This window comes from Heloderma suspectum, chromosome 3, assembly GCF_057233095.1.
Source record: "Heloderma suspectum isolate Gila_16-S chromosome 3, 16-S_ref, whole genome shotgun sequence".
NCBI lineage: Eukaryota > Metazoa > Chordata > Lepidosauria > Squamata > Helodermatidae > Heloderma > Heloderma suspectum.
This window is the reverse complement of record NC_139460.1, coordinates 233,502,501-233,526,258: the sequence shown is the minus strand read 5'-3', so window position 1 is coordinate 233,526,258 and position 23,758 is coordinate 233,502,501. Positions and strand designations below refer to the sequence as shown.

The 23,758-nt window shown below is 42.9% G+C and overlaps 1 protein-coding gene across 12 annotated transcripts in view; it reads left to right on the top strand.

Annotated features, from left to right (window-relative positions):
• Window positions 1–23,758, top strand: part of MGMT (O-6-methylguanine-DNA methyltransferase) — a 280,294-nt gene that overhangs the window by 198,792 nt on the left and 57,744 nt on the right. For 11 of the 12 annotated variants that reach the window (XR_014789449.1, XM_084845948.1, XM_084845949.1 and 8 more), the window contains one exon: window positions 8,257–8,417. The exons of the other annotated variant lie outside the window; for it this stretch is intronic. Coding sequence is in view for 10 of the 11 variants with exons in the window: in XM_084845948.1 (XP_084702074.1) it covers window positions 8,257–8,417 (161 nt within the window). In the remaining variant the exon portion in view is untranslated. The remainder of the gene's footprint in view (window positions 1–8,256; window positions 8,418–23,758) is intronic. 12 annotated transcript variants of the gene reach the window in all.

Here is a 23,758-nt window from a genome sequence, read left to right as displayed (position 1 = left end):
GAGCTGGACGATAAGGAAGGCTGAGCGCCGAAGAATGGATGCTTTCGACCTGTGGTGCTGGAGAAGACTCTTACGAGTCCCCTGGACTGCAAGGAGGTCAAACCAGTCCATACTAAAGGAAATCAACCCTGAGTGCTCATTGGAAGGACAGATACTGAAGCTGAAGCTCAACTATTTTGGCCACCTAATGCGAAGAGAAAACTCTCTGGAAAAGACCCTGATGCTGGGAAAGACTGAAGGCAAAAGGAGAAGGGGACGGCAGAGGATGAGATGGCTAGATAGCATCACTGATGCAATGAATATGGACTTGAGCACGCTCTGGGAGAAAGCACAGGACAGGAAGGCCTGGCGTGCTATGGTCCATGGGGTCACGAAAAGGCGGACACGACTGAACAACAACAACAATTGTAATGTCATGTTTTTAGATATTAAAAGTACTTATTTTTTTTTATTATTTTTTGTTTTGTAACCTTTCTGGGGATATGATTGAAGGGTGCTATAAAAATGCTTATAATTAATTATGTATTATTAAAGCTCATATGAGAAATATAGCATGGTTCTTTTTAAAGTCACATTAACGTACGACACTTGCTCCACAGCCTAGGCAGCTGATACTGAATAAAATATGAAATATGAAAACTGTAAGGGAATAATTTTACATGATCGGGAGTCACATTCTCTATGTCAGACGATGGAGGGATCAGTTCGAGGCTCCTAGGCTACCTGGTGAAGGATCTAGTCAGGGCCAGGAGAGATAAAAGGCCTAAGTTGGAGTGGAGACAGTCATGAGAGCAAATTGATCTCTCTGTGGTCCTGCGAGTCTTATGTCCAACCTCCAGACACCAGACCTGCATTGGCAGCCTAGCTCACTTTCTGTGCCTGAAGCTGATGGTCATGATGGCTCTGTGCTACCTCCAGTATCAGAGGCAGTATGCCTGTGTACACCAGTTGCTGGGGAACACGAGCAGGAGGATGCTATTGTATGTGCTTCCTACTTATGGGGTTCCCACAGGCAGCTGGTTTGCCTCTGTGTGAACAGAATGCTGGACTAGACGGGCCCTTCGTCTGATCCAGCATGGCTCTTCGTCTGGCTACCCTTGCAGTCCAGGATCATGCCCACAATAACACTGGACTGGCCATGTTATCAATCTCAGCACCCTAGTTTGCTGACTGAACTTCCTGTCTCCTTAGTTGTTCATGAACTCTGCCTTCCCAAAGACAAGAAAACTGGCTGGTGTTAGGTGACAATCTGAGACACCCTCTTCTAGTTCTAATGTCATGGTTGGATTAGTGCTCAAGCAATTGAGTTGCATGCGTGCAACTGTGTGTGAAGATTCTTTGTGTTTCTGTGCCAAAGAAATGGTTGCTGATGTGCTGTAGAGTTTTAATTCAGAAAGAAGCTTGAGTTCAAAACTTTGAGAAATACTGCATTATACCAAAACATCTATCTGTGACAACATACACATAATTTTTTCCAAGCAAAACCTAACACACACCTTTCACTATAGCTTAATTGTCTGTTCTCTTTGCATATGAAGGATTATAGGACCAATTAATGTGTTATCAACACTCAATTGCAAAAAAAGAAGGGAAAGTGAATGGGGGAAATGAGGAAAAATTATGTTGTGTGATGATGAGACAAAAGTGACATATGTGAACACAGATTAATATAATGGGGTGGTTTTCAAAGGCAGATATCACTTCTGTGTGTGCCAACTGGAGGGATCATCCAGAAAAAAAACATGGGATCAGCTTGCTGGTGGCTAAGCTATTATTTTCTGTTGATGCTTCTTATGCTTTACTAGTTTAGGATGATGATGTGATACTATGTTTTTCTAGATCCCAATACTTATAGGAATTGTGCTAAAAATATGTCTGCTGAAAGTTGACTCTACATAGTTTGCTGGAGCAGCAGTTCAGATGATTGGCATGTGAATATCACCTTTTCCTATTTGGCTAAGGCTCTGTGTGCTCACTGGTAAAGAGGCAAGAAGCAAGGTTTTAGATTCCATTGTAAGACAAGGAGTCATTATTTCGATGCTCTGCCCACTGGGGAAAGTCTCAAGAATTTTTGACTAACAGTATGCTGCTGCTTGATAATGATTTGGATTTATGGGCTCCAGTATTTGAAACCCTCACTGTCACCCACACTGTTATTAAAAATAGTGTTTCGTGGCGGGTGGGTGGAGAAGAATTATCAACAGTACAAAACTTTTTCTTAAAAAGGAGGAAACGAAGTAATAGTAAGCTGTTTTTTTCCCTTGAGCCTGAATGCTTTTGATTTTTATCCAGGCGTAGCATGGCATTCCTCTTAAACTGAACAAAATACATGATTCTTGCAGAATTAACAAAGACTGTGTAAGCATATCAACCATGAATAAGTAATCAATTCTATGAAATCATTATAATGGAAACCTACAGAAGAAATGTGCGTGGGGTAAATCAGAGGTTGAGATATTTAATGTAAGTTTAATATATGAATTTAAGATAAATGCTACTACTATTAAAATTCTGCAGGTGTCCTTTTAAGAGAGGAGAAATGCTCAGAATTACAGGCTGAGTTTTAATTAAGCTTTGATAGGTTGAAAAGAAAGACATTTGTAGTCTCCAGGGAGGTGGGACATTAACTAACCCAAGCAACTCTATGGTTTCATATCCCCAATAAGAAACTTAGTGGTATAAGACATTAGCTTGGAAGCAGAAAATGAGAACTAGCTCCAAGAAGGCTTGGGGTTGAGAAATAAGCCACATGGTAAAACTGGAGGGATTTTCAAAGGACATGCCTTAAGAATGATGTGTGCCCTTATGCTTCCAGGCATGCATGCATTCAGTGTTGTGACTGGCATATTTACTTTTTTCATTTAGCCAACAAACAAGTATTCAAGCTTCTGGATGGGGAAGCTTCCCCCTACCCCTAGCAAATCATCTGGATGCAGTCCTGCTCTCTAAAGAGGGAAGAGATAGGAAGTTAGCCCTGTCCTTCATTAGATCCTTAAGCCAGATTGCTTTAATAAATACTATTGGTTGGATCTAGATAAGCAGAGCAATTCCAAGTGTTAAGATCCACCAGGGATCCAGTTAAACTGGCAGAAAATCCACTGCATCCAAACACCCTCTGCCCCTGGATGAGGAGGGGCAGTTACTGGGGGCAGAGGATGCAAGTAGGTGAGCAGCTGTTCCTGCAGCATCCATAGAAATTGTTCTGCCAGCAAGCAGCCAGGAGCCACAACCCAAAATGCACCACAGTCCACCTAGCAACACAGCCAGTGAGAGACCGCAAATCGCCACACACATGCACATCTCTCATGAAGGGCACTACGCACATGCATTTACACACACTGCTTACAGAGCAGACAAAGGGCTTGGGAGATCGGCAGCCCATAGTGGTGCAGCCTAGAAATGCAGCAATACACAGTATTGGGAATTTGTTGGTTAAAATCACACAAAGAGCCTAGTGTTGTGGGTGGGGGGGAATGTTCCTCTCCTGCACAAGAAATCATAGCCCCACAGCCCCCCCATCAAACACACACACACACATCACAATACAAAGCCACACCGAACAATAACTTGTAGTGCAAAAGATGTCATGTTTATTGTGAGGTGTGCAAGAACCCCCCCCCCCCCCCGGATTATAAAACCAACCCAGGGCAGGAAACCAAGGACTACCACATGTCCCTCACCCTGCAAATGAAATTCCCCCAGCTATGTTTCCCTAGCGATTGGCAAGGATGACCAGCTGGGGCAGTAAGTTGATGCAGAGGGCATATTTTGGCCACAGTATGAGGAGAGAGAGCTGCTGTAGCGGCAGGGAAGATAGAAATGGAGGAAGGTGTTGACCACTAGGGCCAAAAGTTCAAATTCATGATGGCAAGACCAAAGCGTTCTCCAGTTTGTGTTGAAGTTATTTGCTTCCCCCTTCCTTCCCTTCACCCCCCCCCCATGGTTTGTTTGTGTGTTTGTTTTTTGTAAATTTGTATAGAGATAACACAAGTCATAGAGGTGTCCCCAGGCAAAGGTTCAGAAGGATAGGAACAGGGGCTAGGGAATTATGCTTGAAATCCAGTTTAAGGCTTTTTCATAGTGAAATGTGGTGGCATTGGAAGAATGGCTATCTCATGGTCCCATCCTTGCTCTCCCTCAAAGCAAAGTGATTGGAGCCCATGGTAAAATGTGCCTTAAGATTAGAAGATGGACCTGTCAGTCACTCAACCACACTCCCACCTTCTCCCCTCGGCAGCATTTAGAAACCAAACCAAAATATGTTATTTTTAGACATTAAGGGCTCAATCCTATGGCTGCTAGTCAGTGGCTAGACAGCCATGTAGGTTGGTTTCCAGGAACCTACCTCGGAGCCCGCGCTCTGAGGTCGGTTCCCTGAGAACCGACCTCCACCCCCTCCCGTGCTGCCTTGTAGGCAACGTGGAACGGCCCTGTGCTATGCGCTCAGAAGAGGAGCGCGGAGTGGCACAAACGGGATGTTCCTGGGAGCGTGCCGGGGCGGCGAAGTCAGAAATGCCAGTACAACACATCCTACGTGTCGTCCGGCTGCTGCTTCCTGCGCTCCGAGGTCCCACGGCTAGACAGCTAAAATCAGCTGTATACAGCGCAAGCCAGGTGGGGGGAGCGAGGAGGAGATCTGCTCCTCATCAGTCCTCCCACCCTGCACTGGATAGGCGGTTGCCCCTGGGCCTGGAGACGACCATCAACCCAGATAGGATTGCTCCCTATGTCTGTTTGATTCTGCTTAGACGTCAGACTTTGTCCAAATTCAATGCATATGCATGCAATTTAGAATTACTAGAATTTATTTTCATTTCAGCAATGTTAGCAGTGAAACAAAGAGTGCCTCTGAGCATATGCAGAATGCTTTTCTCTCACCACTGAGCATTTACAGCTTCACCCTCCCCATTCTTTTCCTCTCCACACAACAATCCCTCCTCATTCTTCTGACTTCAAGCAACTTTTCATAAAAACAGATGTTTTGTTTTTGTTTTGTGCAGTTCTCCTCTACTTCCTCCTTATTATGCACAAGCTGTTACTGCCTCCTCCTCTTAAGTTGTGCCAAGGCTTCACCAGAATTCAACCAAGGAGTCTGTTTTCTACACTAGGGCTAAGTTATGGAGAAACTCAGAGCATGTAGTAAGTGGCTTTCCCTCACTGCTGAAGCTAGAATCCATGCAAAAGTAAAAACACACAGATAACACCACATACATAGGATTCAGCTGAAGGGGTGGTCAATTCAGTGGATTGGAATTGGTTGGGCAATTTATTAAGCCTGCAGTACCATGCTCACATCTCAGGACTTATTTCTGACTAAACATGTAAAAGATCAGGCTGCGACCCTCCCCACAAAAGTAACTTGCACTGGAATCCTATGTACACTTTCCTGGGAGTAAGCCCCATTGAACATAATGGGACTAGAAGTAAGTAGACATACAAAGGACTGTGCTCTACCACTGAGCTACGGCCCTTCCAATTGCTGGGTAATGGTAACTAACAAACAAAACAGCTCCATATTCCTTTCTCTGCAACCTTGTGAACCCAGTTTTTTCAAAGACCTGGGTGAGGAGAAAAACAAATCCCCTTGTCTGTTTGTATAAAGTCAAATACAGTTCAGACCTTCTCTTGCCCACCAACCTCCCCTCTTAAGAATCCCCCAAGACGTGCTCAGGATGGAATGAACAAGAGAAAGATCAGGATAGGGGAAGGAAGCAGAGGAAAAGAATGGTGTTGGAAATGGAGTAGGGAGAGTGACAACTCCCCAAGCCAAGTGGCTCCTTTCAGAGGGGTAGCACTTCAGAGGAATTTAGGAGGGCTGCACATACTTAAAATTACCTTTTGAGGTGAGATGATTTGGGCCTTTTTCTTTTTTAAACAGTAAAGCCTATTTAAAAGTCCCAGCACTTCCTGGATCATGATGTCACGTAGTCCTAACTAGGGATGGACAGTCACTCCTCCGTCTGGGTTCTCCAGGTGCCCGCCCTGCCCCTGCTCATACACCCCTGGACCTTTGCTCGAGCTCCCCGCTGCTTGCTGAGCTGTCCCAGGACCCATCCTCAAGCCCTGCGATTGCCTTTTTGCAGGGAAAATGGCGATCGTGATAAGCACGCATCTAGTTGTACGGAAATGGCACCGTGAATGACCCATATATGCAAGATGACAGGCCAACCACCCAACCACTGGAAACCCACAAGCAGGACAAGAGTGCAACAGCACCCTCCCACACACACTGCCTCTGATACTGAAGGTAACACATAGCCATCCCTTCTGCCCATTGGGCTCCCTCAGCCCTGGTTGTTTAATTCATAGGGTATGAATTTGTGATATCTCTTGTGATATCTTCTTTTAATATAATTGGGCTCCTGGGTCCTTGGCACCCACCCCTGGCCATGCTATGGCCCACCAGTATTCCCTGGGTTCCCCTTTGGTACAAACAGCATGTATACCTGCCTGTCTGTGTCTAGGGCAGCATTCCCCATCTTTTGCCCTATCAGTTCCACCCAGCACGGCCAGTGGTCAGGGACGGTGGAAATTGTGGAGTGATCCAGGGTGGGAAGAGCTGCTCCAAGAGATCCAACCCTTGCTAGTGCAAATAAAGAAAAAGTTGTGATCTTTGGAACTGGCTTGAATGTTCGTGTTTTTTACTGAGCAACAGTGGAAAGGCTGTAGCCTTTGTATGGGTCACGGAACACATGGATGGTTGTCAGGCCCTCCCCACAGCTGGGCTTCTGCGCCGTGAACAATGCTCAGGCAGAGAGCAGAGTGGCAGATGCAAAGTGACTTTATGGTCTTGGAAGCATTACTCTCATATGAATTGCAAAGGTGCAGGAGTGTGGCTGAAGTGAGGTGTAAAACAGCTGCACCTGGAGCCGATGGGAGCCTCCTGATCTCCATAGTATGTAGACATGGAGCCTAGCTGCTGACAGCCCTTGCTGTCAGTACAACATGATGGCTGTGATCCATACCTGTTGGGTTGCATCCTGTTGAGAGAATTGTCGAAGAGAAGGCAGGTGGTCACTGTTTTTGGATTATGCTCCTAGATTGCATAAAAGCTGTGTTGGGTTGCAAAGAAAATGTTTAATTATTTCAGCTACCAATTAGTATGCTCTTTTGAACAGGAAATATATGAATTACAAAATGAGAATGGACCATGGGTTATTGTGTTGTCTGAACCCAGCTACACTAACAAACCAAGGCTTGTTAACCATGAACAATCCACTGTTCACAACCCAACAACAAACAATGGGTTCTTAGGGTGGCTTATTTGAGAAAACTCTGTGGAAAATTCCCTGGGTTCAGACAACATGATAACCCATAGTTCAACAACAACCCACACTCAGCCCATACTCAACCACTGAGTGTGGGTTATCATGTTGTGTGAACCCAGTGTTTTTTTACTTGTTAATTTAAATCAATCCACCCTGTTTGATATTTTCCCTGTTGGCGTATTGACATATATAAATAAATATATATCACTTATATTTTTGCCTTTGTATGCTGATGATGATGATGTGTGTGTGTGTGTGTGTGTGTGTGAAGTTATTTCTTTATTGGACTTCTGCGCATGTTCAGGATGTTCCATGCTACTGGCAGCAAAGATTGCTGTGGCGTGTTTGATCAGTTGCAGTCTTCTGAAAGCACAAATACCAACATAAGCTTTTTATTTTGTCCACTTTTTACTTTGTGATTATTACATATGTTTCACCTATCTGTGTTTCACTCAAGTAGTCATGTATTCCCAAATAGATGGGTTACTTTTCTTTCTAGTTATGGGCATTGCTAAACAAATGCCTGACACTTTTACTGTTGCTGTTGAGACGTGTCTCGCTCATGCCTACCTAGTTAAAGAGAGGTTACATAGTTAATTTTTTCTTCTAAAATACATATTCTTAGCTTCTCAGCTTTGAAATCATTTTTATTATGGGTATAGAAAGTTATAAGTAGACATTTCAGCCCCCTCAGAGTTGAATAATATGACACATAACTAAGGATTACCTGGGCTTTTCACTCTAACCGGAAACTGAGCTGTTTTATTGCAGCTCCCTTCTTCTAATTTGATTCTCATTTCTCTAGATACAATTTTTTCTGATTTTGTATTTGGCAGTGGGGAGATTCACTCTGTGTGAGGATTGTTTAATAAGTATCCTGCTCCATTGTTTGTAGCATTCTAAAACACGCACGCGCGCACACCCAAACACACACATCTTTTGCTATTAGACTATGAAACTTATTAAGCTAATGCTATCATTCTTCTAGCACTGTGGAGGCCTCATTGTCTTGTGAAGTATGTGAAGCCCCAGAGGAAATGACAGAGCCACTGAAACAGTGTACAGCTTGGCTTCAGGCCTATTTCTGTGAGCCCTGGATGATGGAGAAGCTTCCAATGCCTTCTTTCCACCACCCACTTCTGGAGCACGGTCTGTATATCTAGCAGTGTCTTATTTAGCATTTCTTATGCCCTTTAGACATTTTTCCAGCTACATGGGAGCCATTTACCTGCAAGTAGGTCCCATGCAAATAGGTCCCATGTTTACCTGCAAGTAGGTCCCATGGCTTAACCATCTACCCAATTGCACGGGTCTTTCCTATGGAATAAACACCCTGCCCCATTCCTGGGTACAATGCCTATTCCTTACGAAAGGCCTACACAATCAACACCTGTCAACATAGCTGACTCATTTCAGCATTTTCCCAGCCATGTAGGACCTGCTCACAGATAATCAGCTCCTGCATGGCTGGGAGAACTTCTAAAGGGAACTTCATTTGGAGTGTTTTGACTCAATTAACTATCACAGAGATTATATCCTCATTTTATTGACTACACCAGCAACTGACTATTTAATGGGCTGAAAGAGGCAGTATGTAGTTAAAAAGGTGTACTTACAGGTTCTAGGGGATTTGCAATGTTTGAGAGCTCTTGTTAGTTTTGACATTAAGTTACTACAGTTCATTACAAACATGGATCCTCAGTATTGGAACCTTGCTGAGTTTTTCAAATCAGATTATTTAAGGACAATGCAGAGATCATCTGAAACTGCAGGTTTTGAAACAGGTAACTAATGTGTTGCAGTGATTAGGACTTTTTAAAATGCAGACACTAGTGGTGTTTTTATTTTTTTTGTTTTTAATTGGCAGGGTTTCTGTGCTTTTAACTGCTCCCTGGCAGGCAGAAATTTTAGCAGTCTAACTTTTCGATCATGATGATGGAGTGATGACAAAAGATTCAGCTGCTAAAATTTGGCATGCCAAGCAGCTGTTAAAGGCACAGGAGCCCTGCCAGGAAAAAAAATGTTTGCAGTCCTAAACAGTGGTGCTCAAGCCTGCCTGAAAATCATGCCCGTTCAACCACATACCTTGCTCCTTAGTCCCAGGAATCTGGTGATTAATTGTGATAACTTGGAAAGGCTTTCTGTAAATGCTCAAAAGCATTTTGTCTTTATCGCACATCCCTATCCCTGTTTGGTCTGTGTTTGGATTGCCAGCATAAGTGAAATTGGCATGCCTTTTCCCAAAGTATCAAATCAAAAAGAAGTGAAATTGACCAATCCCTTGTCATTTGCATCCCCTCTTGCATTTCCTTCCACAGAGAAGCAGCTACTGGATATTTGGGGTGCTTAAACACATAGAGATCTGGTTCGCACCATCACTGGAGCCCACTGTTGCTAATTTAAGCCACAGTAGATTCCTGCACCTGCACCTGCACGTGCCAGGTTGCTGATTCAAGCCTCCGCTGTGGCTTCTTGTGTTATGTGAACCTGGCAAGGGTGGCCTGTTGTGACAACCCTACACAGGCCATGGGTTCTAGCTGGTTTGCTAACCACCCCAACAAGCTACCCTCACCGGGTTCAGATGACACGAGAACCTGCGCCCGGTGAGGGTAATCATGTAAATCAGGCCAGTACATGGAGGATGGTTAATAAGCCACCATGGCTTATTAACCACCCCGTGTCATGAAAACTGGACCAGTGGAGGTTTGTTGGTTGGTTGATTTATATCTTGCCCGTTCTTCAAAGAACTCAGAGCAGCATTTTATCTTCAACCATCCTGTGAGGCAGACTGGGCCAAGAGATCAAGATGTGAGGATGGTAAAGAGGGTTTTTTTTAATGCACTCAACCTATGCTCATGTGTCCCCATTGCAGCAGTTTTTATGAATTCTATAAATGCAAATTGGAAGAATGAGAGAAAACAAATATATTGTGATCAGGACACTGTGATCAGGACAAGGATAATGGGACCTGCTACCATCCTGGAGAAAACTCAGACAGAGGGAAATTCTGAACCATCCCTATTCATCATAGGGCTTTGTTTTGCCACCATGTCTACTCAATTATGCTGCAATGTGCTGATGGTTACTTACAGAGTTTGTGATGCGATTCTGTATTTGAATCTTATATCTGACCTTGGGGATCACTGTTCATAGAAGCTTTGTGGGTAGTCCTTTTCAGCCTGGCATGAGCACAGCAGTGCTTAAATAGGTCTTAAATAGCTTCACTGAAATAGCTGTAGCTCTATTAGACTGTGGGATCTGTAGATCCCACAGTCTAAGCTCTTGGTGAAGGGAGCTCCTAAGGTATCAACCAGGGAAAGAAATTAGTGTTATGTTGTAATCTGCCTGCTTTGTAGGCTACAGTAACTTGAACAAGGAGATGTTTTTTTTCCTCCACTCTATATTAGAACCTGGGGTCATCCCATGAAGCTGACTGGTGAGAGATTCAGGGCAGAGAAAAAGAAGTACTTCTTCAGAGAGCATGTAGTCAAACTATGGAATTTGCTACCATAAGATGTAGTGATACCTGCCAACTTGGATGGCTTTAAAAGGGGCTTAGACAAATTCATGGGGGGAAAGCTATCAGCGGCTACTAGTCAGGATGGCTGTATATTACAATGGGAGATTCTGCTGTAGCAGAAGTATCTGGCTGACGTATACTGGGCAGACAGTTCCTTGCAGCATTGCTTCAGCATATAGAACTCTTAAATATGTGGTTTAAGGGATTTTTAAATCTTGAGCTATCCAGCCATTTCAAATACAGCTGGCAGAAATGCATGATGGGACTTTCTCTGTTTCCCATGCTTAGGCATTGGAAAACACATACACACACACACACACACACACACACACACCATCCCAGGATATCTATTTGGCTTGTTCCCTGGTGACCTGTCTGAGCAAATTAAAGACCTCCTTGTTCCATTAGGCCGTTGGCCTGCTGGTGTTTGATTTCATTCTGCCTGATTCCTTGTTTGTGACTTTGATTTTATTTGCTGTCTCATGTTTATTTTGTATAATTTATTTTAATTGCTTTAAAAATAATTATGAGTCATTTTGAGTGCCTCTGTTTTTATTTTATTTATTTATTTATTTATTTCATTTCTATACCGCCCAATAGCCGAAGCTCTCTGGGCAGTTCACAAAAATTAAATCCAAGCAACACACAATAAAACAATTTAAAATATACAGAACATTAAAACCACAATATAACAATACAACCACAATAAAACCTAGCAGCAGTGCAGGAGGTTAAAATACAGATTTAAAACAGCAAAGATAAAAATTTAGAAAGCTAAAATGCTAAAATGCCTGGGAAAATAAAAAGGTCTTCACCTGGCGCCGAAAGGAATACAATGTAGGCGCCAGGCAAACCTCACTAGGGAGCTCATTCCAGAGCCAGGGTGCCACAGCAGAAAAAGCCCTCCTCCTAGTAGCCACCCGCCTCACTTCCTTTGGCAGGGGCTCACGGAGAAGGGCCGCTGATGATGATCTTAAGGTCCGGGCAGGCACATATGGGAGGAGGCGATCCTTCAGGTAACCTGGCCCCAAGCCGTTAAGGGCTTTGAATGTTAACACCAGCACTTTGAATCGGGCCCGGAAATGGACTGGCAGCCAGTGCAGCTGGAAAAGTACTGGCATAATATGAGCTCGCAGGCCAGTCCCTGTTAACAATCTTGCTGCCCTATTTTGGACCAGCTGAAGTTTCCGGACTGTTTTCAAAGACAGCCCCACGTATAACGCATTGCAGTAATCCAGACGAGAAGTTATCAGAGCATGGATAACTGTAGCAAGGCTATCTCTGTCCAGATAAGGGCGTAGTTGGTATACCAGCCTAAGCTGATAAAAAGTGCTCCGTGCCACTGAGTTCACCTGTGCCTCAAGTGACAGTTCTGGATCCAAGAGCACCCCCAAACTACGAACCTGATCCTTTAGGGGGAGTGCAACCCCCTCCAGAACAGGTTGAATATCACCTAGCCGGGCAGACGAACCACCCACTAACAGTACCTCCGTCTTGTCTGGATTGAGTTTCAGTTTATTAGCCCTCATCCAGTCCATTACCGTGCCCAGGCACTGATTCAGAACAGTCACTGCCTCACCTGGTTTTGATGTAAAAGAGAGGTAGAGCTGGGTGTCATCTGCATATTGATGGCACCTCAGCCCACACCTCGGGATAACCTCCCCCAGCGGTTTCATGTAGATGTTAAACAGCATGGGGGATAAAATATTGCCCTGTGGAACCCCATGGCACAATTGCCATGGCACAGAGCAGTAATCCCCCAGCACCACCTTCTGGAATCGGCCATCCAAGTAGGAGCGGAACCACTGTAGTGCAGTGCCTCCTACTCCCAACCCAGACAACCTATCCAGAAGGATACCATGGTCAATGGTATCGAAAGCCACTGAGAGGTCCAGGAGAATCAACAGGGTCGCACTCCCCCTGTCCCTCTCCCGGCAGAGGTCATCCCACAGGGCGACCAAGGCAGTTTCCATTCCAAAACCAGGCCTGAAGCCCGATTGAAATGGATCTAGATAATCCGTTTCATTCAACAGTGCCTGGAGCTGTCCTACAACAGCTTTTTGAAGAAGAAAGGTGAGGTATAAATGTGTTCTTTATTGTTACAGTCCTGCAAGCATCCTCCAAACATTATTGTTAAGAGATGTTAGAGAGAGGGAGGATTGAGAATAAATGGCTCACCAAGCCTGATATTTTCCTGCTGATAGTTGGAGGAACTCATGATTGATATCAACTTGTTAGGATGACTGGCCATTGTTGGAGAGTAGACATCTAATAGAGAATGAAAAGAAGTGAATGAATGTCAGTGTGTTAGATTAAGTTGCCAGTGCCATTAAGGAGGATCCCTATACAATGTGATGCAGAATATTTGGGACCTTGAGTGGTCAGTCCTATTTGATATTTTAAACCTTTTCATTAAGCAGGTGTGGACAATTATGCATGTAGGCCTTTTGCACAACATGTACCTTTCTGTAGAATAGGTTAACCTCAGACAAAGTACAGATTGTAATGTTTAGTGACCTTTTACATCACAGGTCCATTTTTGGCACCTAGAAATATTTTTTCTCAACTTAACATGTGGAATTCTAAGAGGGCATTTTCCCCTTCCTTTGGCTCAGTTATTAGAGTTTGGACTGAGAGCAGGTGTGTATATATTATAGCTGGAAAAAGGAGTATAAAATAGAAGTGCTAGCCAATATTTTGATGACTAACATTGATAAACTGTTGTGAAGCATGGATTTTTGTTTTAAATTACAGAATTCCATGTCAAATACATTTTGCATCATCTAAAGAAATGATGTCCAGAATTGCCTGGAATAGTGTATCCTACCACTGGTTGTATTTCCTTCAAGTGAGCTCTAGGTGTCAGATACAACAGGTGAAGTGGGAGATATTTTCAAGTAGCAAGACCTTGACGTTGACTGAAATTGGATAAGAGCAATAGCAAAATGAAAGAAAGGATCCAACTACAAACAGGAAAAGAGAACTTATTTTCTGAGAAGAAATTGTAAATCAATTTTAATAGAGGGAAGAGATGAGCAGATAGGCTGAATTCAACTATGAGTGGACTGATTCTGGAATCAGTGTTGCCATCAATGAATTTATGGGCTCAGCCACTGGAAAATATCCTGAGGCACTCTTCCTCAGTAAAATGAGAGTAGTACATTTTCAAACCAGCTGGTTTGTTAAAGAAATGAAAAGAAAATTGGGTACCAAAAAAGGCTTCTCTCTGCCTGTGACTAATAGCAGCCCTCAGGCAATACTGTTACTCTAGCATGCAGCAGTCACCTCAGAATGAGACCCTTTGGAAACCTTCGTTTTCTCTTTGCTATGTTGTTCAGTCAGGTCACAGTGCAAAAGGTGCATAAACCTCTAATTTAGAGGAAATGTTTCCTCTGTGCCTTAATTTAAGTCCCCCGGTGTTATGTTGTCCACAAGGCCTATTGTCCACATACACTGGGTTCTGCTAACAAATCTTTTTCATTGCACTTACCTTTTATCCTGGTGTCCCTCTCACCAGCAGAGAGTTAGTGTGAAATTAAAGGGTACAGGATTTTCACAAATGCTCCTAGTAAAACTACATGTGCAGAACTGGGCAGAACTTCTAGGGTATAAGATTCTTACTGCCTGCCTACTTTTCAAACGAAAGCCTTCCTCAGGAATGAATTGCAATACTGAGCAGGACCAAATACTTGTGTATGAGGATCATATCAAGGAAGCAGAGTTATTCCTAAGAGAAGGCAGCTACAGTTGCCCCTTTCTCCAGCTAGGGAATTTTTGAATTGGTAGACTCTTGCAGAGGAACAGCCTGTTTTCCAGAGCCTCACAGAGGGCATTCCTCAACTTTGGGATAGCACTTCCTTCTGGAGCAGGACAAGCCACCCTCCTCAGACCCAAGGTGTAGATGGCAGGAATTTGTTTTTTAAAAGTGGACTCTTTCACATACTTTTAGCAACCATATCTCCATAGGGCAATCCCGTGTAGGTATATCAAATGGGTGCAACCAGTTGTGTGGCTTTCCCCCCACCCATATTGTGTGGCTTTTTCCCCACCCGGGGGTGAGGGGGGAAGAAATGCATGAAAATCCTACATAGTTTGCCCCACTCAAGTGGTTCTGCTTTTCATGTGCATACTGCACCTATACAGAATCACACCCTGGGAAAGCTGATCCTGTAATACAGCAGGTGATGCGGAACAGAGAGCAGATATTAAAATGGAGACAATTGGGATATATGTATTGAACCTTAATTCTTCCTCTCCCCCCGCCAATCCTAACTAAACAGTGGCATTATGACTTCATACTACTTTCCAGTTTTACATGCCACCCCCCATTATAAAGCTGATATAATCATATGCAACTGTTCAGCTGTGCTGTTCTTGCTGACTGTTCCATTATTTGGTTACTGTAAGCATTTTGTATTATTTGTCTTGATTTGATTTCTCTACGCATTCCAGTAACACCTGTATGTATACTTTACTCAGACACATCTCCATCTCAAAGGTAAACGGGAGAAGAGTGGGTTAGTTGAGTTGGCTAAAGGCAATTCAGAATGACAGCAAAGCTCAAAGTAAATGAGCACAGTAAGAAAGGACAAGCTGTCTTTTTACTTCCTGCATCGTTTCTGTTTAAATCTGACTATCTGTAAGCTGGTGGTGCGATTTTTCTTTATTCATTGTACCCATTCCCATTCACTTCTGCATTTATCTGTTGAACCACTTACTTGAGAACAAACTTTAATGAAATCCTGGTACATGAGTAATAGGGAAGTATACTTTCCTCTCTGATTTTTGCAGCTGTGACCTGGAAAGCAGTCATAGTGCACTTCCTACCAAAGACATGTTATATCCTGCAAAGTATGCATAGGGTAACTAGAAATTAGTTGGAGGGGTGGGGGAAAGAGAGAATACTGTTGCATTAGTGGGTTCTAACTGAAGCAAATTGTGGTGAAAGCTCTCTAAAATCAAAATCTGTGCTTTGCCAGTATGGGAGAGAGTTAATGGATTCTTGATCACTCTTCTTACCAACTGGAATGTAGTAGTAACTCTTGGTCTTATTATCACGGCACCACAATCGGCAAGTTTGCCATAAAATAACCCTGGAAGAAATCTCCCTGTAATGTCCTTGGTTTTCTTGTAATTCTGTTTTGGAAGAGCACTTGCCCATAAAAATGGAATGCTAGGGGTCAAGTGTTCCTTAGATGTTGGTTTTATTTTTGCTGTTGAAAGCAGTACAACATATAAGTTTCCAAGGATGGTGGGGCTACAGTTCAATATGCTTCCTATATATCACAGTGATCATGAACTTTTGTTTTAGAACTTACTTTAAAGTTCTGTGCTTTCCAAACTTAATGCTCTAGTTCAAGGCAAAGTATAACAATTATCTCATGCAACTGAAGTAGGTATATTTCTGGTGTTTAAAAACGTAATTACTGCTAAAAGAAGAAGAGCATGTAAGAGTATTAGGATGGATACAAACCATTATATTTTCATCCTTGCTTTAAATTAAAGTTTTAACATGGTTCAGCTTCATGAGATTCTATGTAGTGAAGCTGGAAGGTTTTAAATCTTCAGATACCATTTTATTGATTGCGACATGGTAGCGACTCCTGTACTCAAATTAAGTGGGAAAGAAACATCTGGTGGAAAAAATGTAATTGTTTAAAGCTTAGAGCCCAGTGAACTACTTTTCAGGGGCAGTGGAAATCTAGGTCTATTACCTTCCATAGCTACCTGTGGAAAAAGTGAGGGAGAAAAAAAGGACTGATCAAAAGAGCAGGAAGAGAAAGAAGACACCCATGAATTTAAAGACACCAGTGCAGACTGTCAGATGTCTTAAATCAATACAGAGAGGTCACTGCATGGCAAGCATGAACAGTTTACATAGCAGGAATCTGATAACTACTGTACATCTGGGTGATTTGTAATGTGAAGAATAAAGGAGACCCTTGAAATAAGAAGGAGTGGGAGGAAGCACAGACGCTAAAGTTGACCCATGATTTAATTGCAAATACTTTTGCAAACGCAGTTCTTCAACACTGTGCGTGGGGAAAAATACAAATATAACTTAAAGATTTAATATCTGGAACAGAGTGGGTTTAGTACTGTCAATTATCATAGAATCATAGAATAGTAGGGTTGGAAGGGGCCTACAAGGACATCAAGTCCAACTCCCTGCTCAAGGCAGGAATCCAAGTCAGAGCATCCCTGACAGATGGCTGTCCAGCCTCATCTTGAATGCCTCCAGTGTGGGAGAGCCCACTACCTCCCTAGGTAATTGATTCCATTATCGTATTGCTCTAACAGTCAGGAAGTTTTTCCTGATGTTCAGCTGGAATCTGGCTTCCTGTAACTTGAGCCCATTATTTCGTGTCCTGCACTCTGGGATGATCGAGAAGAGATCCTGGCCTTCCTCTGTGTGACAACCTTTCAAGTACTTGAAGAGCGCTATCATATCTCCCCTCAGTCTTCTCAAGGCTAAACATGCCCAGTTCTTTCAGTCTCTCTTCATACGGCTTTGTTTCTAGTCCCCTGATCATCTTTGTTGCCCTCCTCTGAACCCTCTCCAGTTTGTCTGCATCCTTCTTAAAGCGTGGTGCCCAGAACTGGACACAGTACTCCAGATGAGGCCTAACCAGTACTGAGTAGAGGGGAACTAGTACTTCCTGGGATTTGGAAGCTATGCTTCTATGAATGCAGCCCAAAATAGCATTTGCCTTTTTTGCAGCCACATCCCATTCAGCTTGTGATCGACAACAATTCCAAGATCCTTCTCGCTTGTAGTGTTGCTGAGTCACGTATCCCCCATCTTGTAACTGTGCATTTGGTTTCTTTTTCCTAGGTGCAGAACTTGGCATTTATCCCTATTAAATGTCATTCTGTTGTTTTAGATATACCATATCAGTACATCTGGAGGTTGAGCCTTTTTCCTAATTTTTTTAACCTTTTCTCTTTGCTACCAATAATGTCCTTTTGGAAATTGCTTGTATCAAAAGTATGCTTTGTACCTTTTATATGAGCCAGTGTGGTGTAGTGGTTAGACTGTTGGACCGGGATTCTGGCGATTCGGTTTTATGTCCCCATTTGGCCATAAAGTTCACTGGATGACTTTGGGCTAGTCTCAGCCTAACTCCTAGGGTTATTGTGCGGTTAAAATGGAGAGGAGAAGGACTATGTAAGCTGCCTTCGGTTCCTTGAAAGAGGAAAAAAGGTGGGATATAAATGTAACAACAACAAGAATAATAACAATTACAACAACAATGTATTGTTGGACAAACTGTGGTATGCTTAATTTGGGCCTTCAAAAGGCAAATTAGGGGAATGTACTCTCTGAGAACACATTAATATGGTGACAATATTTGAAGCTACACAGTAAGTGGATTAATGAGTTCACATGTCCTCCAACTATAACACTAATAAATTTGTTGGGTTAGATATCAACTTAGAGGACTACACAGGTAGACAAACAAATTAAGAACTTGTAGCTTTATGAATACTATTACGTTATTTGAATCAAAATCCTTCATTTCCAAAATGCACTAATTTATACTCATCCCACCATATCACCTTCTCCTACTCCTTTCTGTCTTCTGCCATACTACTCCCTATGCCCAGAACAACCCATACTTTCTGTTCATCAAACCCAGTTAGCCTTCTATTGCAGGTCTATTTCCAAGGGCACTTCTCCCCCTTCTTTAACTAACCCATATCTGGATATCCTAGCCTTACCACAATCTTCTTCCTCCACTGTTCAGCTGTTCTAATCCCACTGTATCAGACTTCCCCAATCTGCCACTCTCCAGATGTGTTGGACTACAACTCAGATCATCCCCCAGCCAGCCTGATCATTGGTTATGCTGGCTGGAGATGATGGGAAGTGCAGCCCAACACATCGTGGGGGCTTAATGGCTGTGCTGGCTTGGGATGATGGGATTTGTAGTTCAACTGATCTGGAGGGTGCAAGGTTGGGGAAGGCTGCACTACATCTTAGAATTCCCTGCTTTCTTCCACTGTCATGTGTCTCTTGCATAGATTTAAACATTCTGAGCAAGAACTGTGTTGCTACTGTGTGATATATAATGTGTACTATGGTGTCGGTGCTAAGCAGCCATATGATATTATATTAGTTTTCTGTTGCTAATTTGGTGCTTTGAGTCCAAGTGTTACTTATTTGAGCTATGTCCCATTGAAAGCAGTGAGGCTTCAAAATATTTTAGGATCTAAGTGCAACTATATTTAGTCTTTACAAATTTACACTGTTTTTTTTCTTGGGGGATTTCTCTTAGGTAATAGATAAATATTTACAACTTAAATTCCATTTAGGCAAGCTTCTGAGTTTATTTAATGGCACAGTGTTTGCAAGATTATCCAAGGTGCATTACACTGATACAGCACAGTGTTGAAAATGTTTCCATGAAGTCTTTGATCATCCGAATCAGGAAGGTAGGGAAGTCCAAGCAGCTTTCTACAGAGATAAAGAAAATTAAATCAATGCAGATAAGGCGAATTAATGCAGAAAGCCAAATCTAGCATCATCAAGTGTTTTAAGTGACTTCTTTTAACCCTTTTAATTTTATAAAGCATGACAAAGGTAATTGTGAAAATGATCTAAGTATCAGAATTGAAATGGCCATGCAGCATGGGACCTAATTATAGCTTGGAAAAATCAAAACATTAAAGTTACTGCAAAAGTGAAAATTATTACAGCACTAATAGCATACAAACATGCAGAACACAACCCTAGGTAGGGGGAAATCAGGTGTATTTTTACTGTCCCAAGTTTCATCAGCATGTGAGCAGTTAGTATTAGGCAAGCGATAATATTTTGTTGAATTAATTTTCATTTGAAGCAAATCAGTCATTTAAAAATGCCCTAATAATATTTTGTCATTGTCTTATACACGAGATTTCAAAGACAGAATTCCAGGAAACATGTAACTGTAAATATAAGACAATTCAGTACAGAGATAACACCAAGAATTAGTCTGGCAGAAGAACTGAAAGAGTGGCACAAATCTGGCATAAATTTCACTTAATTTATTTGTTTTACAAGTTTTCTACTGTTCAACAAACCCCGCTCCCAAAGGTGGCTTGAACAATTTAAAAAAGCATTATACAATAAAATCACAGCAATCAAATACAGAAAATAACAGAGAGGTAAAGGAAAGAAAATCAACAACCAACCACATTGGCAGGAGAATAGTTAAGGCAAAATAAATGCCTGGCAAGACAGGAAACTCTTCACTGCTCATCTGAAGGACAAGAGATGATATTGTAATAACTGCATCACCAGTGAAAAGTAGTCTTGTCTTTCATCTTAAATAATCGTGTATATATCCTTTAAGTTTGGAAAACACACATCCTGCCCCACAAAACCCATGGCAAAAGTTGTGTGTTCATTGCACTTCAATAAGAAAAAATGGGGGGAGTGTGTTTGTGTTTCAGAGACTTCTAAACTGCCTTTCAAAGGAGATATTTTTTTCAGAAGCAGTGTACAAAATATAATATTTTAAAACAAACATCAGAATTAAAAGTTAAAAACAATAAACCAGAAAAAGAAATATAAACCATTCCATTTCAAGTGACCCATCCCATCATAAAATCTAAAACCCTTATCCTTAACCGTGAAAAACGGCATAAAGCAACAGAATTGACGAGAAGTCTATAATGTACAGGTGCAGGTGTATGTCAGGTTGTCTATTTTTGTCCAGTTTGTTTCAGAAGAAAACTTCACAAGTTGGCTTATACTCTTCTTCGGCCAATAGGAGTCAGACTATATATCGAGTATTTATTGGCAGTTGCCTCTAGCTACAGCAGCCCTTTCCCTGCAGTCTCTTCCCAGATGTCTTTTGTCTCTAGGGTTGTGACCAGTCTGCTTTTCACATGAACAATATGGGAATTGAAGTTTTATTTTCCGTATCCAGTGCTACCTTTAATCCAGATGTTCAAAACCTAGAAACAGTTTTGGAAGGGCAAGATGGGCGTTAGGGCAGTGTTTTCTCCTGTCCTATCCCCCTTTCTGCTATCACTTGGAACACCTAGATCTTGTGCTCCTGCTGCTTTCTTGAGAACCACGTTCTGTGGTCAGAGAGGGAGGAGACCCCACTAATCAAGCCTCTGAAGAATTAAATTAATTTTGGATTCTTTTCTAGAAGAAAGGGAGTTCTTAAGGTCAGATCAATCTGTAGAAGACAAAACACAGGAGACGCTTTCCCCCCACAGTATGCTAGATAAGATGTTAATTAAAGTTTTTAAGACCCTGGGCCTGGGTGCACTCCCAGCAGACCAGGCTTCTACCTCTACAGCTATTCCTCCTGACAGATAAATGTTGGCAGCTAAAAGCAGGAATTAGTCCTACCTCTTAATGCTGCATTTGAACAGGCAGTAGAGTGAATTAGTGGAACTGGTTACATCTTGAACATTAATAAGACAGCTAACAAGCTCTGCCCCTTCTCATAGAATAAGCAAGATATGTTCTCTATATCAAGGCATATGCCACTGCTGTGCTGCAGCTCTATTCTGGGACATTATACTACTTGCAGCAGAAGAGGTCCAAGCAACGCACCTCACAGGGCTACAACGAATGGACTTCCTTCACTCAAAGCCTGAGCATTAAGCCCTGACCTGAAATATCTGCTTTATGAAGGAGGGAGGCTCTCTTTAAATGTTAAGACCAAGGTGACGTTTCTCTTTCATCATTATCAAGATCATGTTTTGTTGTCATCCTCTCCCAATTCACAGGAGAAAGTATAGCATGCTTTAGGTGTTACCATGTTTGCTCAGGATACTTGTCACTAAACACATCTACAGACAATTGTGTCTTCAAGGAATAAGCCCTTCCAGAACATGAATTCTTGGGAAATATAGTTTAAATGTGGTGCTAGGGAAACCTTTTCCAGTGGAAGCCTGACTTTATTCTTTCTGAAGACAGACCGTTATCAGTCTGGTAATGTGAGTCCAAAATTAGCATGTTTTCACCAAAAGGAACATGAGCCAAGCATGTGTAACTAGAATTGTTTAGTGTGGAAATTGGGGTGGCCTCATAAGATACTCAGAGAGCAATGGTGACAAAACCAACTTTTCCAGAAATGAGGTTTTTATAAACAGAAATTAAATGATTAGCTGTGAGGCTTCCCAGGAAGAGAGAGAAATAGGGGCAGAAGGAGGGATGGCATGGCTGTGTAGTGTGGCTTTTGGCTTCAAAGGAGGCAAGAGAGAAGGGGAAAGTTGCACTGGGACACTGGAAAAAGCAGAAGAAAAGAGAGGGAAAGAAGCAGATTACTACCTAGCCTTCCTTTTAGGCTCCGCTAGGAAAGAAGGAATGCAGGAATCCTGAGACTTGTGGAGAGCTCGGGGCTGCATAGAGAAGTCAGGGGGAGAGCTGGAACTCAGGAGAAGCAAGAACAAAGAACTCAGGGGAGAAGGGAATCCCAGGAAAGGCAGGCACGATCTCAGGGGAATTCTGGCATGCTTAGGGCAGTTACGGGTGAACAGAGGCTTGAGGTACAAAAGCGTGGTCCTAAAGAAAAGTGCTTCCTGGGCACAACAAAAGAAAAACATCATGGTGGTGATAGGTGATTGGTGTTTCCTTGAATTTTCACAGGACATTCAGGACAGATAGAAGGAAGTACTTATTCACACAGTGTATAGTTAAACTATGGAATTCACTTCCACAAGATGTCAGGAATGACTGTGGAGATAGTTAGCAGCTCAGACTCAAAGAAATGGGAACAGCCAGAACCAGGGGAGGCTTCCTCCCTAGTGAGTTCAGGTATGGATAGGTGTTCTTCTCAGGACCTTGGCACACAGATGGCTCGACCTGAAGGCCCCCCCTTTTCCTCCTCCATGAGAACTCAGGTCTTGGGGGAGGAGGAGAGTGTGGGGTGTGACCTGAAGGATGCTAGAGTCCAGCACAGAGCAAAGCAGGAAAAGTTAGAGGTGGAGCTCAGACGTTCCACCCGGTTGGCTATGTGTGATAGCCTACATAAAGGTAAAGGTGTCCCCAACCAGTCGTGTCCAACTCTAGGGTGTGGTGCTCATCTCCATTTCTAAGCTGAAGAGCCAGCGCTGTCCGAAGACGCTTCCGTGGTCATGTGGCCGGCATGACTGAACACCAAGGTGCACGGAACATTGTTACCTTTCCCACCAAAGCGGTACCTATTTATCTACTTGCAATGTCTTGCTTTCAAACTGCTAGGTTGGTAGGAGCTGGGACTGAAGACGGGAGCTCACTCCGTCACGCAGCACTCGGGTCTCGAACTGCTGTCCTGCAGACCTTCCAGTCTGCAGTTCAGCGTCTTAACCACTAAGCCACCGCGGCCCCAATAGCCTACGTAAGAGGGCACAACTTGTAAGGGAGGGGCATCCCCCCACCCCAAGTTACCTGGCTGGCAAGCTCTTGTTTCAAACTGCCAGCAATGTCTCTAATTCCCACTTGGCTCCTTTATTGGTATTTGTAATTGTGTGGAGAAGCTGTTTTCCTTTGTAGCCTGAGAGTCTCTGAGGATTTGCATTTGTAAAGAACCTGGTCCTTAACTAATAAAGTAGTGAGCCTGAAGCCTGGTATCCTGGAATGTGTGATTGTGAAGGGAGAGGACCAAGGGACCTGACACAAGATATAGTGGTGGCCACCAATTTGAATGGCTTTAAAAGGGGATTGGAAAAATTCATGGAGGATAAGGCTATCGATGGCTACTAGCATATAACCTGATGGCTATATGCTACCTCCAGTATCAGAGGCAGTATGCCTATGTGCACCAGTTGCTGGGGAACATGGGCAAGAGGGTGCTGTTGCACTCATGGTCTGTTTGTGGGTTTTCCGTGCCCAGCTGGCTGACCACTGTCTGAACAGAATGCTGGACTAGATGGACCCTTGATCTGATCCAGCATGGCTCTTCTTATGTTCTTGGTGGTTATAGTACTTCATGTACAGGGCCAAATTAATAGGAGTATAGTGAGGCTTTGATTGGATTGGACC